Source organism: Scomber japonicus, chromosome 14 (assembly GCF_027409825.1).
Source record: "Scomber japonicus isolate fScoJap1 chromosome 14, fScoJap1.pri, whole genome shotgun sequence".
In the NCBI taxonomy this organism is placed as follows: Eukaryota; Metazoa; Chordata; class Actinopteri; order Scombriformes; family Scombridae; genus Scomber; species Scomber japonicus.
In genome coordinates this window covers 12245926-12264560 of record NC_070591.1, presented here as the reverse complement: position 1 = coordinate 12264560, position 18635 = coordinate 12245926, and the positions used below count along the sequence as shown (strand labels likewise).

Genomic DNA, 18635 nt, shown 5'->3' with positions numbered 1-18635 from the left:
TAGATTGAACGTATCACAGTAGGCTCTATGGATGCAGTTTTTTCTCCACTATTTATTAACATTTCATTGACTAAATGATTAACTGAGAATGTAATTAGTTGATTAATCAATAACGAAAGTAATTATTAGCTGCAGGCTTAATTTGATTTGACCAACAATCCAAAACCCAAAGATTTTCAGACTACTATCACAGAATCTTTGTCATTTTTCCTTTAAAGCTGACTTGTTGTTGCTGGCTGATTTTCTTCCAATTGACTAATCGATTAATAGACTAATTAGCTTTAATACATTTTTCTTCTTTATTTCTATCTACCATATCAAATACCTTAAACTGGCGTTGCTCACCTGTCTTTGGAGAGCTATTTAAAAAAAAAAAGTGATGGAAAAGGTGGCTCTGAATTACTGAATTATAATCCATTTATAGAGGCTGAATGCACTCTGGCACCTGAATCACAGGAAATGGCTGTTACTTTTGAGGAACAGAGCAGTCAGGGAGGAAAACTGTGGCAACAGTTTATTCATACAACTTGCTATCCTTCTATTTTTTTTATCACTTGGTTAATATTGACTTTCCTGTACAGCTGCTGCCATTGAAGTTGTTTGGGAGCAGTCGAGGTGCTGAAAGAAATGGGAGATAGAGTGGATTGAGTAGTTGAGGAGGAATAAAACCGGAGTTGTAGTGGCTACGTTGTATATTCTGAATGCCTCTTATGTGCAAGATTAACTGGTAACTGTGTGTGTATGTGTGTGTGTGTGTGTGTGTGTCACTATTATGGACGCATGTGTGCTTCAGTGCTTGGGCATCAGCATGTGATTGTGAACATCAGTTCCAATTTGTCTCCCTCTTTCAGCCTTGTTGTCTAATTGCCATGCCATCGGTGTGTCATTGAGGCTGCATTGTGTTCCTGTTTTGTCATCCTTATCTCAGTGATAATTGCCCCTGCCAAATAGAGGGGAATTAAGAAAAGAAATTGCTAATGACAAGACATCTAAGAAAAGACATGTTCTCTCATTTCCTTTATCTGTTCTGTTCCCTCCCAGTCCCGTGTGCTATTGTGGTAATTACAGTCGATGCATAACAAGCTAGTTAAATAGCCCATCTTTCTGTTTCTACAGTCAGAAAGCACAATACATCGTAGTGCTCAGTTCAAACAGAAAAACCTACCCAGCTCCCTTTGTTATTCCACCCGTGCATTGACAACGGTCGCAGAGAGGAGGGAAGGAAAAAATCAATGCTGTCAAATGCGGAGATAGGAAAATGTCATTTTGACAAATGCAAGGCTTTGTGTACGCACAGATTGAATTTTGATGGATTTCTCCCCAGGCGAGGCCTCCTTTTCTTATTTATAGGCCGTCATATAAAAATGTTAAACAATGATGTTACAGAAAGCAAATACAAATGTCACTGGCACAAAAAGTCCCCCAATGAACTAGTGGTTCATTGTTTGTGGGAAATATTTTCTTTCAAAGACAGTCATTTGAAGCCTTTTTGAAGGCTAACATGGCTATTTTTAGGAAAATATTACACAAGACTTGTATTTTGATATGGCCTGTCATGGGTTATTTGCATGGGGAAATCAATGCAAATTCATTTGCATTGAGTTCAAACAGAAGTTTGAGCATATTGCCAAGCGTTTGATGCTTGTAATGGTTTTCATTCATACCTGCAGGCTGCAACTGAGGGTTAACAAATCTCTTTGTCAGGATGAAGCATATGCTATATTTTATCACATAGCAGTGATCGTGCAAGTACTCAATATTCATTTGCATCCTTTCTGCAGAAGTGCTGCATTGGTTTGTGTGAAAATGATAAAAAGCTGTTCAGTCTGCCAGTCCAGGAATATCTAATTATTATATTTCTTTGACATGTTCCAATAAAAAAGGATTGCGTGTACATCTATCTATTTATCTATCTGTCTGTCTCCACTCTCTAAGTAACTAAGTACATTTGCTCAAGTATAGTACAGTAAATATTTGAGGATGATATCAAACACTTTATACTTCTACTTAACTACCTTTCAATGGGACATAATGTACTTTGCATTTAATTTATTTCACTATCATACTTACGCTTCTGACATATCATATCACTGGCACTGTACATGTATGATTTTGTACATAGCACAATAACATAATGTCATGCTATCACTAGCAGTTTGTTTTATCTGATTATACAAAACTGCATGAGGTTGTACTGATTACTGTGTGCAATAACAATAAAGTGTAATCTAATCTAACCTAATTTCATACTGTAGCTATGGTTACTAGTTACTTTGCACATTTACATATCATCAACTCATAAAATATGGTACAATGTGAGAGATTAAACTACTTAACAGTATACATTTGTAAAATGAGCTCCACCATAACTAGCCACATTTAAATACTGCTTAAGTGTAGATGTACAAGGACTTGATAATAATATTATATATTGATAATAATGTTCTAAAAGATATTAAAGTATATTTTGCTGATAATACTTCTATACTTTAACTTGAAATTTGAAATGCAGGACATTTTTACAGGCAATGTTTGACTTGAGAGTATTTTAATAGTGTGATATTGTTGCTAGTACTTAACCACAGGGTCTTAATACTTCTTCCAGCAGTGTATCTCTTTCTCTCTCTGGTGTAATGACTATATATGACGTGATGTGTTTCAGCTCAGGTCCTTTCCCAGAGTCCCTGACTGCCTTGTTTGTCTTCTGTCTCCTACAGTCAACCTTTGGACTATGTTTCAAGCTGCTCAGAAACTCGGAGGATATGAGTTGGTAAGTATTCACATATGTGGCAATATACTCCTTCTCTTTCGTCAATGTCCCTCCCACCCTCTTTCTGCTTCACTCTTCCTGATGTCTACCTTCTCCTCCTTTCTTTTTCTCCATTATCTCTCCCTTTCTCATTCTCCTACCTAACTGTGTCCCTTCATTCTTCCCTGTCTTTTCTTCCTCTGCCCTCCCTTTGCCCCTTGAGGTCAGTCACTATTTTCCCAAGAAGAAAGTCTTGCTCAGAGCCACATTTAGCGAAAATGATGCCGTTGTTTCAAAACCCCCTTACAGTGGAAAACACATGTTCCTCTGCACTGCACTTGTCAGAGGGAAATTGGTCAAATCGCTCATTTTTTCCCATGTTGGAGATGAAGTGAAATGCACGTATATACCCACAACTGTGCACTTGAGTCAGAAATGCGTGCGTGTGTGTGAGGCTCGGGCATTGAACTTGGCAGCCATACCTGCCGTTTGCTCACTCCCTATTCATGTTTCCAAAGTGAGGTCAATGTTTGATGTTAAGTCGTCAAATGTGTTGCTCATGGTTGTTTCTTCATTAGCTAGCTGGTATAATGTCATTCGAACAGACAGCCAGACCAGGCTATAAACAGGATACAGCTCATATAATTGGGGCTCATATCCTTTAAAAAAAACCCATATCTGCAGCTGATTATCTCACGTTTCATGCTGAGGTTTTGTTAGCTCTGTGGAAGCCTGAAGTTTTGTGTTTTGTATTGTAGCCCGTCATCTGTTTTGGGATAAGAGGTTAAAGAAGGAACAAGTGACTGCATGATGTTAACAGAGCTTATTATGTTAGAGAATTGAGTGTTGAGGATTCAATAACTGGAACATCATGAGTCAGTAACTCCCCAAGACCACAAAATGATGTCAGCCACTTATGTTTTTCTCTTTGTTTTCTTAGTCTTTCTTCCTTTCATATTTTCTCAATTTTACTCTTTTTACATTCATCTTTTTGGTTTTGTCTTCTTCTCTCAATCTTATCACAGTTTTTTTCTCTCATCCGTCCCTACAGATCACAGTTCGTAGACAGTGGAAGCATGTCTATGATGAATTGGGCGGGAACCCCAGCAGCACAAGCGCCGCCACGTGTACACGGAGACATTATGAGAGGTGAGTTATTAATTATGTCCGGCAGTTACATATATGGCACATTATTATGCATGCACCCATGTAACAGTTTGCATTGTGTTTAATCAGTAAACCCTTGCACAGCTGCACCAAGCATTATTTCACAACGCTTTATTCATGAAATCAGGACACTACAAGACACATATTGATTTCATCCAAGTTCATGTTTCAAGTTAATGCACTAACACATATGTGAAAAACAGTTCTTGCAGCAGTGGGATAGTTTGCAAATCATTCATCACTGACTCTTACTGTTATGGTGTGCAGTTCTAACAGTATTAAGTAATGCATTCCTTATGGACCTAAATCAATTCATGATGAGATAAAATCCAGTTATTTTCTTAGGATTAATTGATTCGTTGCATGGCACTATGGAACCAATTATGCTGTAAACTCCACCCATGCTCCTCTATAAGCAGGCTAAAGAGGATTTAAAAGCTCAGAAATAACAGCCAAGTTTTGAATTATTAACCAACCTACATGGTTACACATGTATATACAGTAACTACCCTTTCTCCTCTATATGCATTGCAAGCACACAGACTTGCAAGATAAAACGCAAACACCAGTTTAATGTATTCATCTAATCATTCAGTCAGATACTGCAGCATTTTGAACCTTCACATTCATCACTCAGATGGTAACTAAATTAAAGCAAGCATATGGATATGATCCTGAGGGAGCTGTGAGGGTATTATATAGTGCTGTTTGCACACTCGCACACACATACAAACATGCACACACGCCCACTTTCCCAAGGTTAAACAAATGCCAAATATGATCTTCCCAACAAGAGATAACCAGTCGCTCATGAAGCAGGTCATTCCTCCAGGCCAGCGACCCTCTCCACATCCCTCCGGCTGCTGCTGGTTTATGCATCAACACAGCTTAGGCACACACACACCTGTCAGTAATACAGCAGTGTGCCAGCAGTACCATACGAGGGAGCCGGGCAGCTTCATATTGTGTCAAAATTGCATGCTGTAAGCGAATTTGCAAGCACAGGTAGTGGCGACCAGAGTAGTTTTCCAGGAAATTTGTGAAACCATACTGTACATATGAGAGTATATTATTCAGTGTGTTGCATTGGTACACAAGCTGATGATGTGCCTCTAAATGTTCAGCTGAGGGTGCTTTTTAGTGTTTGATCTGCTTTCCTGAGTTCCTCCTCACAGCCTGAAAGAGGGATATGGTTTAAAAGAGGAGCTGCTGCAGAGTGGCTGTCCTTATTTATACTAATAATAGATATGACTTTCAACACCTGGCTCCAGAGATGATGCTGGCCAAACGCACTTTTATTGCTTTGATCCTTTTATAGCTTTTTTGAAATCTAGTTTTGAAATCATTGTGATCAGTCTCCACATGGAAATTACTTGTAGAATATGCACTGTTCGTCACGTTATAGGGTGTAAATAGGGTCGCAGGGAGGCAGGCAGGGTTGGCGAAACTGTGTGGGAAGCGCTGAGGTGTGACTGCTGCTGCGCTGGCCTTTCCCTCTCCAGCCACCGAGAAGCAGCTGAGAGAAAATAATGCTGAATCAATACAAAGCAATAATATCCACACACTGCAGTGAATATCAGGCTGACAGAGAGAGAAGGTGTAAGAGGGAGGGGTGATGGTGGGTGATAAGTGTGTGTGTGTGTGTGTGTGTGTGTGTGTGTGTATGTGTGTGTGTGTGTGTGAGAGAGAGAGAGAGAGACAGAGAGATCAGCTGAAGCTGAGCAAGTTTCCATTCAGGGGAATAATTTTAGCTGAGCCTTGGTGTTTGGGCTGCTTGGAGGGCAATTAGCTTCATTGTATTAACTCAGCAAACACGGCCATTCTCTCCGCATGATGAATGAGGCTGTTTGTGGGCTCGCTGAAGTGTGTGTTTGTTCCCTAGAGGCGTCTTTGTTTCCACCTTTAATCATTAGTCAATGTGCTACAGAAATATAATTCAGAGGGAAGAATATACAGTGTACAAACTGGAGCAATACTTATATTTTCCTCCTCTCTCAGAACGATCACTTCTGATTTGTCTCAGCAGGCCAAAGTAGAGAAGAGCAGGAAATAAAAAGCTAGTGGGAAGAAAGGAAGCAATATTTCATGATATAATTGCTTTAAATTAAATGGATATTCTTGGCTGTCTTTGTGTTATTTGGGTTAAAGACTGTGAATATCCACACGCATTCAGCTCTCATTTTAAATTATACACATTATCCCTTTACAGCCCTAATGGTAAAATCATATGAAATGGTTTCCTAGGAGATGTTATTGTGAAAGATGGAGCCAGGGGCATAATCACTATATTTATGCTGTCCAGGAGCAGGCGGTAATCGCTGGTAGTAATGGAGTTACATAGCTGGAATTGAACAGGAGATAACCTCAGCTAATTGTCATTTTCAAAGTTACTGTTTTTTAGTCGCGGAGCGCCGTTCATTAGTGCGCAGGGGAAAAAATCAATGTAGAAATGTCCAAGCCAAGGTCTGCCGCTGCAGCTACGGGGAAGCTTTAATGATATTTATTTAAACCGTTTCCCGAGATTAGCTGTCAGGGCCCAGCGCTCTGAATTAAAAATGAGGTCATGAAAAAGATGGCATCAATAACCTTGAAATAGACTGCCTTTTGCTTCTGTGCTGTGCCATTTTCTCTCTGCCCCCCCCCCTCTCTCTTTCTCTCTCTCTCTCTCTATCCCTCTATCCCACTCCCTGCCTTGCACTTCATGCTGTTTCTTTCATTATACAGGTCAGCGCCTTTTAACAGCTCCTACATATTTAATCTTCCTGGTTTCCTACGTGATCTCTTGTTGCAGAAACATCACATTTCACTATCTCTGTTCATTTCTGCCTGTTACAGATTTTTAATACCTCACCATGCCTTGGCACTCTAATGTAATTGCACAACGGGGTTGGTATTGGGGAGGGAAAGAGTTGTGGAGGGGGGTATCCATGGCAACAGAGAAGCAATTTAGAATAATTTGCTATTTAAAAACTCAGAGGTTTTGGGCAATAGCAGAAAACGCAGATGAGGGGCTTTGGATTAAATCATCTTAAAATCATCATCATCTTAAAAGAATTAGATGTTTGCTGGATGTACTGTACATAGACTCTGAGGCCTGTGAAATATACTCCAGCTCAGATCATGCAGATATGTATTTCTTTTAGGACAGATGCACGCCTGTTCCAATTTTAGTCGACTAGATGTTTTATTGATTCAGCCTTTATTCATTCCTCGTGGTATTGATGTTCTTCTGCATTCACTAAAGCTTCTCCCCAGATATAAAAATACATTTGTTGCTCATAATTATGAGGAAACCTTGAGCCAGTGCTCACACTGAGAATTATAATAGAATAGAGTTCAGTATTTTTGGGGGGGGGGGGGGGGGGGGGATTGTGTTCTTTTAATTTTATTCTGCTAGACGCTCAGTATCGTGCACTAGTCAGCATCTCTCTGCACTGTCCTTGCTGTATTGCAGATACATCAAATGTGGCGCATTACACTTTAGCTTGCCTTGTCGTTCAAACACAGGTTTCAGTTATTCTGGTCTCTTGTTCTAAAGCAGAAGGTATTATTTCATTACAATGAGAGGTGGTAGAGAGGGGATATCACCTTCATGTCCTCTCTACTTTTTATTCCCATACTGAGAGAAGCAGGAAGGGCAAAAAAGACAAAAACAGTGACATATTCTAAGAAGCAAAAATGACTCAATATAAAGAAACAAAGTAGGAGAGAAAGGTGGCAAAGAGAGAACTGCAATATGAGAACATGGTTGCATATTGTCTGTCAGCATTCCTCAACAGTAAAACAATGTCTCAACATATTGTCTGCATCAAAAGAACGGTCAAATACTTTGTATATCCATGACTCTACTACTGCATCTGGATTTCAGCTTCAGTGGGAACGCAGCCAAAGAGCTGCATGTTCCTTACACTAAAATAGCAGGCAGCTATTTTAACCTCTGAGAGCTTGATGGTTTCCCCAAGACAAAATGCTTCATTGAACATTCAGTGATAAAACCTCTTTTTTTTTCTTTTTGGCAGCGATCTAACAAATCACAATATTGGGTGATTTCTTTATGCGTGGAATTTAATCAAAGGGTCCAAGGTTTCTTTCCCCAGTGGCAATGAGAAATCACAAATTATGCCACTGACGTGTGACAGGCAATCGACTGTATGAGAATCTATTCAAGTCTACTGAGATTAATAAGTAGTTCAGTGTAGCAAATTAAATTAATGACATTCTTGCAGAGATTCCAGTCTACTGTAGGGCAGCAAGAGGGAACATATGCTGTATATTTTTGGATATTAATACTTGAGTGACTGAAAGACTTGAGTGTTTCTTCATGCAGAATAGTTCACATTTATTTTAAACAGTTAGAAGTCTTGGCTCACACCTGTCACAGTGAACATTTACTGTGAGTTGCTGCAGCAGCATCTAATGAGAGCAAACCCCAGGGGAACTGTAGAGGTCATTTTAAATCTGGTATTTTCAGACTTGACAAAGGACTTTAAGTTTTTCATACATTCCTGCCCTGCCCTCCTGTTTTAACTGCATGAATGAGGGTCACCTCAAGTGGTTTGGCTTTGAGACAAAAGAGGGGCTTTGAGGCATGAATCCTAAGCAGGGGGACCAGCTACAATGTCTGTTTATCCCTCTGCTGGCAACTTGTCTCTCTCTTTCTCTGCAGCAGTTATTGTTTTCTTAATGCTGTGATGATGCTTAATCGTTGCATTTAGATTCGATAAAGATTTGATTTTATCTTATTTTATTCCTTTTTCCTCGCAAGGCTTGTAAAAGTAAGTCATTTTCTTGCCTCCACATATTTCTACAGCCCCCGGGGCTTGTCCACCAGCTCTTTAAATAGTTTCTTTTCCTTTTTTTTTAACACATGAAGCAGCTCTTGTGATCTTAACACAACACCAGCTAAAATTAATTTCAGCATGGATGGGAGGGAAATTGTTGAAATGGAACAGCCCGCAGGTTTTTTCCACTTATTTGGTGACTTAGGCATTTCTTGGATTTTAACACACTGCTTGTTCCTGTAACACAAAACTCAGATGAGAGCAGCACATTGCTGGTAAAGTGACCTTGTTTTTGCCAAGTTGTCTTTTTTTTTGTAGGGAGGCGCTTTGTGTGCTATCCATTATTCCAAAAGCACAGACATGCTTAGTTGACAGTTCTGGTGTGATCAATGACATTGTCATTGATGTTACTGGTTCTAAAGAAGATAAGTAAGATATGTGTTTTATATACATGAAGAAATATCCTCTCAGCTTAATTACACTTAACACATAATCCTTCTATCTCTGTTCAACGTTTATTTTCTTCACCGTATATTTTAGTTGCTTGTTATCAACATGGAAAACGGCTGCTTAAACAAAAGCAGGGTGATAAATTGGCATGAGAGGAAGTTAAGTATTTATTGACCTCATAAAAATGTTGCCTCTCCTGCCTTAATGAAATTCTTTCCTGGAATCTCTCAGTGCTTCACACGCCCCCAAGTGGCCCAAATTATTAACTACATCTGGCTTTCTCTCAACTAATTCAGCGGCTGCCAAGCACAGCCCTTCTTCGCCTTCCTTGGAGGAAATTGCCACTTATATAAGTGGCATTGTATTATGATTGCTATATTACATGATCGTGACTAAGTTAAATATACACTGCTTGAAATTATTCCAGTCTTTAACAATGAGAGCTTTGTTATAATGATTTTTTTTTACTACTATAGACTTAAAAAGGGGGGAAAAACTGAATGCTATGTAGCTTGAACTTTCTATGATTATTCAGCCATTTGTGGAAATTTACATAAATCTGTCAAAGGTGTGTGTCTTGAATTGAAAGTATTAGGCAAACCATTTAATGGGCTACAGTTTTGGTAAGTCGTCTTATATTTATTAAGCGTAGCAAAGCAAATAATTCTGACAATGCGGGGAACTTCCTGAGGCTGAATTTTGGTTTCCTGGCCAAAACAGCATCTTAGCCTCTCCATTTGGAACTATTTAAGGCTCCAGTAATTTTCCCGGGCTCAGCTCTTACATTATCTGGCTCTGCGACACCCCACCCCACCCCCTCCCCATATTGACATTCCATAAAGTTGACCCGGGCCACGGCAGTCATCTCTTTCCCACAGATCATAGTGATAGTCAACAGTGCACCCTGGTATACTGTATAAATGCCACTTTTCCGCGCCTTTGATCACTGATAGGCGATCTGGACATTTGCACATGTTGAATCCACATTTCCCAGCCTGAAGAAATCAAATCCACACTTGTATAACATTTAGTCTACCTTCCTGTTTCTGCGCAATAATTATTGAGAGAATATAAACACAGAAAATCTGAAAAACCACTTTCCTGTTTGTAATAAATACCACTGCTGCTATTTTAAAGTTGAATGTTTTTCATGTTTTCTAAGGAATTGCTCCTTCATTCAGAATCAGTTTTAGTCCTCATTAACATGTGATTATCCCCTCTTTTGCTCTCTCTCTCTCCTTCTGTGTCTTTTTCCTCTTTCTCTCTTTCCCTACCCTCTTCTCTTTCACAACCTCTTTGCTCTCCTTCTTTCCAATAAGTCACATTTAATAGTACATTTCCTTTCTTGGCCTGGGGCCTGGTGCCAGACCAGCTGTATGAAATGTAGTTTCACCGCTTTCCCTGCCAGCACTTTTGTTCAGAGGAAAAATAACAAAAAATCCCACAGAGCCTCTTGAACTCTCTGAGGCTTTTTTTTCTTCCTTTTGAAGAGGAGGCGAAACAGCTCTTGATTCATTGTTTGTTTTACCGCCATGTCCCTTAAAAGGAATAGTGCAACCGTCTCTTGTCGTTACACGAGAAGACCTTATTTTTTCTCATGACTGAGAAAGTCATGTTTCTGTCTGGCTTTTATGGATTGTTATTGTACAAACTCTGACAGAGGAGCTGGAGAGATTTTCAGAGGAGCTTATTGAAGTTAGGAATGTTGTAGTTTTTCAGTTGTCTTGGTTTCCTCTTCCACAACGTTTTCTCGTTTCTGGTCTAATGCCAATTTCCATTTTCTTTTCTGAGCAATAAAAGTCTAAAAGTTTCCCTCACTGGTTTCTTCATGTCATTATTTTACACATGGGTATTGTTATGTTACCCAGATCTTAATGTTCCCATTAGTTATGACATCAGATACGGAAAATTGACTTGGCAAGTATTCAGAAGAGAAATAACAGAAATCAAAAATAGACAAATGTTTTTTCTATAGGATGTTCCTTGTCACTTCTCATGGACTTAATTAAGTTGGAGCATATGCAGCTACAGTGCGTTAAAAATGTGAGCATACTGTTACCAGCTGATATTTTATTGCTTTAACCGCTCTCAGTGAATCACAATTGTATATTAAATAAGATATTATATGCTATGAGGTTCCTTGAGCCAATTTGATTTGAATTCATCTAAGCATTTCCCTCCTTTTCATTCCCACAGCCTCAAACACAACACATGCATATATACTCCAGCATATATTCTTCTCTCAAGGTTAAACTAATACCAAATGTGATCCGTCTCAGTTGGAGATAACAGCTTATTCACATTCTCTGTCTTACACACACACACACACACACACACACACACTCTCTCTCTCTCTCTCTCTCTGGCACCCTCCTGAACCTGGATTTCCCCTAACCTAGTTAATTACAATAGGATTGTTAATGCTTGCCAGGTATTAAAACAAGAGGGGGTTTAAAGCAGCATATTTGATACACTGCATGCCTCTGGCAAAGCTGGAGCTCATTCTGTTTTTGGTATTACTAAACAAAATACTTATGCGGTTTGCTGTGTTATTCACTTGTATGGATACTAAAAAGAAAAGCTGATCTATCCCAGCCTTTAGAGTGTTCAAACAAAGTTTTTTGGATGTTTTTTAAACTCTGACCTGTTGTATATTTTTTTGATGAACAAAAACATAGATGTGTAATTGTGCTTTACAAGTGTGATATGACATAACATGATCACACCACAAACTTATCCGCGTTCCTTTGCTTACATTCCTCCTCAGGCTCCTCCTTCCATATGAGAGGCACATTAAAGGCGAGCAGGACAAACCCCTCCCCTTGGCCAAACCCAGGAAGGAGGGCATCCAGGAGAAGGTGTCGGGGGCCAAATCCAAAGGAGTCGGGGCCAAGAAATTGAAAATCCCCAACAATCCCAAGCAGGGGAACAGAAGGGACCGAGAGGAGACGGTGAAAGGCCAAGAACAATCACAGGTCAGTCACAGACCTCTGCTGCCTCATCAGCATTCCTTCTCGCTCTAATTCAATTTAATTTCAATTTCCATATGGTTTCTCATCATTTCTTCACCCGTTGTCTTGAATTTCTGTTGTCTTTCAAATTTCAGAATAATAAGTTCTATAGGAGTGTCTTGTTTCTTTTACTTTGAGGAACAACTGTAACAACTATAATTTCTCTGCATCTAGGACTCCAAGGGGAAGGAGGAAAATCATGAGCTCTCTGCAGCCATAAAGCACGAGGCCTCTCTAAGAGATGAACCGATTGTAATAGAGGAGGAAGAGTTACATCTTACCCTGAAGAAAGAAGAATCATTGGCAGTGGAGCAGCCATCTTCACTCTGCCCCAAAGAGCCAGAATGCAGGTCCCCACTTGCTGGTCTACCCCTCCACACAGGGGCCGGTCCCCAGCCTGAATGGAGGCAGATCAGCGAGGCCCTCCAAGTTAAACTTACACGTGAACAGCAAACTGAAGGGCATTTCATTCCTAAAAACGCCTACCTGCCTCACCGTTGGGATCTTAATAAACCTCCTGGACATGTTGCCCTGCCTGAACCCACCTCCAGGGTCAAAGACTCCACAGACAGTCATGGTGGGAGAGTGGGGAAGGTGTTACCTATGTGTAAAACAGAAAGACAGGCTATAGACTTGAGCACAGATTCCTTCTCAGAGAAAGAAGACTATGGGGTCATTAAGAAGGAGTCTATTCAGTGCCCCGCACAGACGGCTGCTTACTGCAAAGCCAGTCAGGTCATGTCTCCTTTGGCCAAAAAGAAGCTCCTCTCCCAAGTGTGCGAATCCAACCCTTTCTCCTTTTCTTCTCCTTCTCTCCAGCCTCCGCATCCCACAGTTGCTCCCTCTCTCCCTGCCATATCGGGGGCTGAAAGAGAGAAGAAGAGAATGGGTGAGGAGGAGGTGGCAGGGCAGAGGCACGGGTGTGTGTCAGACAATATCCCAGAGGTAGCACCCATATTTAGGCCATCAGTCATCCAGCATGCCCAGAGCAGCAAGCCTCACCAACAAGCCACCGGTGGCCCGTCGGAGAGGAGCGCTGCAGGGGACATTTCAGAGACTTACAGCTGCCGAACGAGCCACCACCTCCAGCCTCAAGTCAATCCACCGTGGCAACCCTATCTCCCCCGAACCCATACCCAGGAGGGTGCAGAGAATGCTGGAGAGAAGCTACTCCAGGGTCCAGCCGCTCAGACTCGGAGCTATGCAGGTGACTGCTACTCCTCCCCACACCTCCACAGCCTGTACAGACAAACAGAGAACTGCCTGAGCCAGGAGAGGATGGCTGGCTTCCCCAACGGAGAGCAGAGAGAGCACTACACCAGGGACCGAGAAGGCAGCCAGGGCTTTGTTTGTGGCAGCCTGGAGCAAGAGGGCTTAGCCTACAGATCTCACTACAGTGACAGGACTCAAACACACAGAGATAGCAGAGAGGCAGAAGATGAGCCCAGAGATTTCACAATTTCTAAACCTGTCTCTCAGAGGGTGCCTACCTTCTCCAAGCCCTCCTTCTGCAATCTCCCATATCCCATCATGCACCAGGGGTTGGATTCACACCCTAAGGCGTGCAGAGTTCCTCCTATGACCATTTCTCCTCCCAAACAGAGCCCAGCAGAATCATCGCAGCAGTTTCCCAGCCCCAAAGCTTCGTCGGATGCATCCCTTAGCAGCCCCATCCGACCCAGTAAACGGAGCTTACTGGAACCCGAGAACGACGAAGTCCCAGAGAGGAAAGTACGTGTGGTGACACCGATCCACCCTGCGTGTGCTATCCGACGCAGCGACCCGGAGGAGCTCAAACCAGCCGAGCCGGCCCACGCCGTTCACCTGAACAACCATCTCCCTGAGGGCCACCCCACAACGACCTTCCCCCCACACCATGCCACACCCCTCTACCCTGGCATGTACCCACCCGGCAGCCTGGTATCGCAGGACGGGCTCCAGCAGCACCCAGGTCTGCAGTACCTAAAGAGCCAGTCCGCAGTGTCTCCCCTCGTGCCCCCCTTAGCCTTCCACTCCATGATGCTCCACAGGCAGCTGCTGGCCTCCAGCCCCAGCCCGCACCACTTCTACAGGCATCCAGGTGGGGCAGCACTGTACGGGGACCTGTTGCACCACTTGTACCCTCTCTCCACCCTCCCACCACCACAGCTTTCCTCGGTACACCCCAGCACCAGACTGTGAGGGAGAGATGACAGTTAGTTTGTCTCTCTCCCTCTCCATCCTCAGAAACTTTTTCAGCTTCTCTCTGTCTGTCTATCTGTCTCTCTTGCTCGGGGATTGTGGCTCAGTCGAAAGAAAACACTGATTATAAAACTTAGGCTGATTACAGACTGATAAACTCATCAGTGAGGCAGACGAATATTCCATTTTCTTTTTTAAAAAATTTGTTTATGCATTTGTTTATATACTTTGCACTGTTCTGTATTTTTTTATTACCACTTACTGTATCTTTTATGTTGTTGTTGTATCCTTATTTGCACAATGCTGATGTGTATGTGCTCACAAATCAGTTTGCCGCTCTCAGTCACCATGAGTCAGGTTGTTGCTCTGGACATGTGAAAAGTGGAGGGCAACAGAGAAAAGCCATTTGTTTACTGCGTCTGAGGGCTAAACTTTGTTGCTTAAAAACACTACAAGTAACATGACAACGTAAATGAAATTCTTTATATAACCAGAGGTGCGTTCACCATTGCAAACAATGTTTCAACAGCTGTTTAGCGCATTATTACACTTTGGGCAGCCAGTGGTGTTGTATCTGTTTACATGTCTCCATGCTGAGAGCTGTTGCCTGTTTGTGCCACAGTAAATCCACCTGGATTCTTTGGAATAGACATTAACACTCACTGCGGTGCTGCATAATATGACATTGTTTCATCATGACATTCAGAGGTGCTGTGTATGACAGATGTACTGTAGACTCACTTTCTACTCAGTTCAGGTTTTTACTCATTTATTTCACTTCAGATACAACACAAGCAGTTGATCCTCAATCTGTTGACAAAACGCGAATGTTCCATTTGTTAGAGTTAATGAAAAGCCGTTTTAATTTTTGCTTTCTGAATTGAAAGTAAATTGACCCCAAACCCCATGTGACAAGTAGACTGTAGCAGCTTGTTTTTGTCTGTAGGACCAGCGTAATGAAGCAGCCGTCTGCTGTGGAATGCTTCACCACAAGAAATCAGCATTTCATCTTTTTGTTCTTGACTTGAAAAGCTCTTGTTTTGGTGAACAGACTCTTTTATTCAACCCGCTGAAAAGACTCACTGTATGATTTAATAGGAATGTTGTCACTTAGGATATTATTGCTTTGCAAATATCTGTGCCTTTTCGCAGTCTTGGATTAGAGTTAGCACTACAGTTATTAAGATTTATCTTCTGTAGCAGGGTAGGAATATCAATATTATTGTCACTCTCGTCTCACATGCAGTGCACAGCAGACACTCATTCAAAAACCATATGGCACAGACACCAGACTTGATTGGTAAGGCACTAAATTTAAAGTTTTTAAACAGTTACGCTTTAACCTAATTATTAGTATTTGTGCTTAAATAAAATTTATTTACTTAGCTTAACTGTGTCAGACAGTCTGTCATAGAAGAACCTGAGAAGATTTACAGGTAGTTGATATTGACACAGGTCTGGTGTCTCATCCGCAGGGCATGTGTGCTATGTGTGTTTTTTTAGCAGTGATGAAAAGGTACCAGACTCCATAAAGTATGCCTACCATGCTCCGTAGCCCGAGGTGGAAAGACAACACCTGCTCTGGCTTTTACAACCACTATAATTGCAATCCAGGATAGTCGAAATACACAGTGAACATGTCTGGTGTTTCAAAAAGAAGAAGGAAAAAAAAGCTGTAAACTTCGATGTGTAAAGTTTTACTGATTACTTAGATAAAGACATTAATTTCTGATTAAGTACTGTACATTGCTGTGTGTAGGTAAAACTGGCATTAGTGCTGGCCTCCTGTACAGAACATTCATACGGGATCAATTTCATGGCAAACCCTCTCTATCTCTTTGTCTTATTTTCGGTGTAAATAGCACTTGTAGATAGTACCGCGTGGTTGTTATCCATATAAACTGTTATAATCTGTAAATAGTATTAAAAAAAACAGTATAAAAGACGGTTACACAATCTAGCGGTGTCCTTGTTTGCTCTATTTCAAGGTCACCGTGATCACGTTAGATCTAAACAAACACTACACTAAGAATTAGGATACTCTTTTTATTTGTTGTCGTTTCACGTTCTCTTCTTTTTTTCCACGTTGTTTCCATTAATGTGCATCCTGAAAGTGTTTTTGATACCGTAGCCATCTGTTTACCAATCATCCAGCTGGCGAGCAAGACAAAAAATAAAAGACATTTTGTATGATATGACCTCCTGTATATTTAATTAAAATATTTTACTATCTATACACGTTTCTTCGGTTGTGTTCTTTAAACTGAACTGCACATAAATAGTGAGGGCTGAATAAACTGATATTTAACACCAGTGTATTATGGTGTAATGTGATGTCCTTTTTTTTTCCAAGAGTAAATGCAGTGTGAATGGGGCTTTATTATTGTAATACCATTATCTGGCTATGAGATTCCATCCACCTTAATCTTCACAACAGGCTACTTCTGGGCTCACAGCCAGAGGAGCCTCTCCAGTATTTGCTGCAGTAGAGAAACATTCCAGTGTATGTATCTCTATGGGATGTGTGTTGGGCTGCAATAAAAGCTATGCTCTGACTTTTATTGCCACCCCCTGGTAAACCTTTACCATGAAAAATATTCAGTAATACTTCCAAGCTCAGCAAAAATAAAACAGGCTCACCAGGGTAGAATGTAGGCCGTTTTATTGCAGATCAGCAATAATAAAAAATACAGTTAGCTTCCAAGACAAAAACAGAGAAAATGGAGTGAGAAAATTGCACCTCTTTGTAAAGACAAAAACAAAAAAAATAGTTTTTTGTTTTTTTTACATTGCACTGCAAAGATATTAAACTGTACTAGGACAAGATTAATGTATCACTACGTACACAGGCACAGAGCCACTTAGTCTGAATAATTAATATCATAAAAGGAACATTGAGATGAGTTGGCAGTACTACAGAAAGGAATTACATAACGATTTTAATCACAAGTATAATAAACCTACAAACTATTCCCATGAACTGTTATATGTTATTAATATATGAAAAGACAAACATAAAATCAAATATTCTTTTTACAATACACAGTAAGTGAAAATAAATTTGGCTCATTAGTTTGGCTCTGGACACTGAGAATGTCCAGACCTTATTTAGTCATAAAGCAGCTGTGATCTAATGCATGAAAAATGTACATGTTTTCCCCTCTAGAGGCAACCTCTTCTATGCCGGTTGCATTAAAATTGCTTTTAACGTTAATTGTCTGAAATACAAAAAAAAAAGGTCAGCTGTTACTGTTAATAGCCGTCACTGTTAATAGCTTTCTCTCTAGCATGCTTAGTGTATCTGAAAATGGCCAAGATGTTGATGGAAGATGTAGGATGTGTAATCTAATGGCCATGTTCCCTTATTTGTTTGAAAAAGATGGTTTCAGAGATGTAACCACATCAGCATCAGTAAAAAGCTAAACCACTGATTCTGAGATTTTTGACATAACCTTCCCTAGTTTTTCTAGATATGTACAGTACTAATCAAAATGACTAATGTATTAGTAATACACTCTGACCATATAAAACATTTGGAACTGACTGCTAATATTGAGCTTCGTACCCTATTGTACAACCCATTCTCAGCTCTTTCAAGGCTTAAACTAAATCCTCCTGTAATCTCCCTCTCTTGATTAAACTGAATTTAGAGGGTAAGATCTAAAAAAAAAAAAAAAGGGATTGTAGCTTTCACCATTTTTTAATTTTTTTTATCAGAGCAGGCAATTCTTAAAAAAAAGTATCTCATGTTTTGTATACTCAGGTATAATTATGAAGATCATTCTTCAGCACCTGATGGTTAAGTGGTTGAAATATTTAGTGGTAGGCAGTATTGGATATCATGGTTCAAAACACGCAAACACATACACACAAAAGGGCATTCATTATTTTAGCCAGTCAAAAGACTCATTCATTCAATTATGTTCATAGCATTTATGGGCTGCAGTGTAAAATTATGTTGGACATACTGTGTAGCCCCTGAAAACCAAGGTCGCTCCATTATTAAGACCTCTGGGAAATGGAGAAGTCACATTAGTGCTTGCAATTGCTCCTAAAGTCCTGTTCCCTTAAAAATCAGCTATAGTGGTCATAAAGTCGTCACAGTAAGTGGAATAAGTCAATAGTTCCAAAAGGAATGACTTGTCCGTAGTCGGTCCATGGATCAATTCCAATTTGAGTGCTTTTGCAAAGGCTCTTTCTTCAGTCCGTGTTCCTGTGGCAGAGCGAGAAATAAGCCTTTCCATTTTAGTGGGATTGATGATGACGATGTCCAAGCCAACATACAGCTTTCAATTT

General features: G+C 40.6%; 1 protein-coding gene across 1 annotated transcript in view; it reads left to right on the top strand.

Annotated features, from left to right (window-relative positions):
- Positions 1 to 16573, top strand: part of LOC128372722 (AT-rich interactive domain-containing protein 5B-like) — a 75137-nt gene extending 58564 nt beyond the window's left edge. Inside the window, exons 7-10 of the mRNA XM_053332860.1 lie at positions 2718 to 2770; positions 3801 to 3898; positions 11915 to 12122; positions 12333 to 16573. Of these exons, the coding sequence (XP_053188835.1) occupies positions 2718 to 2770; positions 3801 to 3898; positions 11915 to 12122; positions 12333 to 14339 (2366 nt within the window). The 3' untranslated portion in view covers positions 14340 to 16573. The remainder of the gene's footprint in view (positions 1 to 2717; positions 2771 to 3800; positions 3899 to 11914; positions 12123 to 12332) is intronic.
- The last annotated feature ends 2062 nt before the right edge of the window (positions 16574 to 18635 follow it).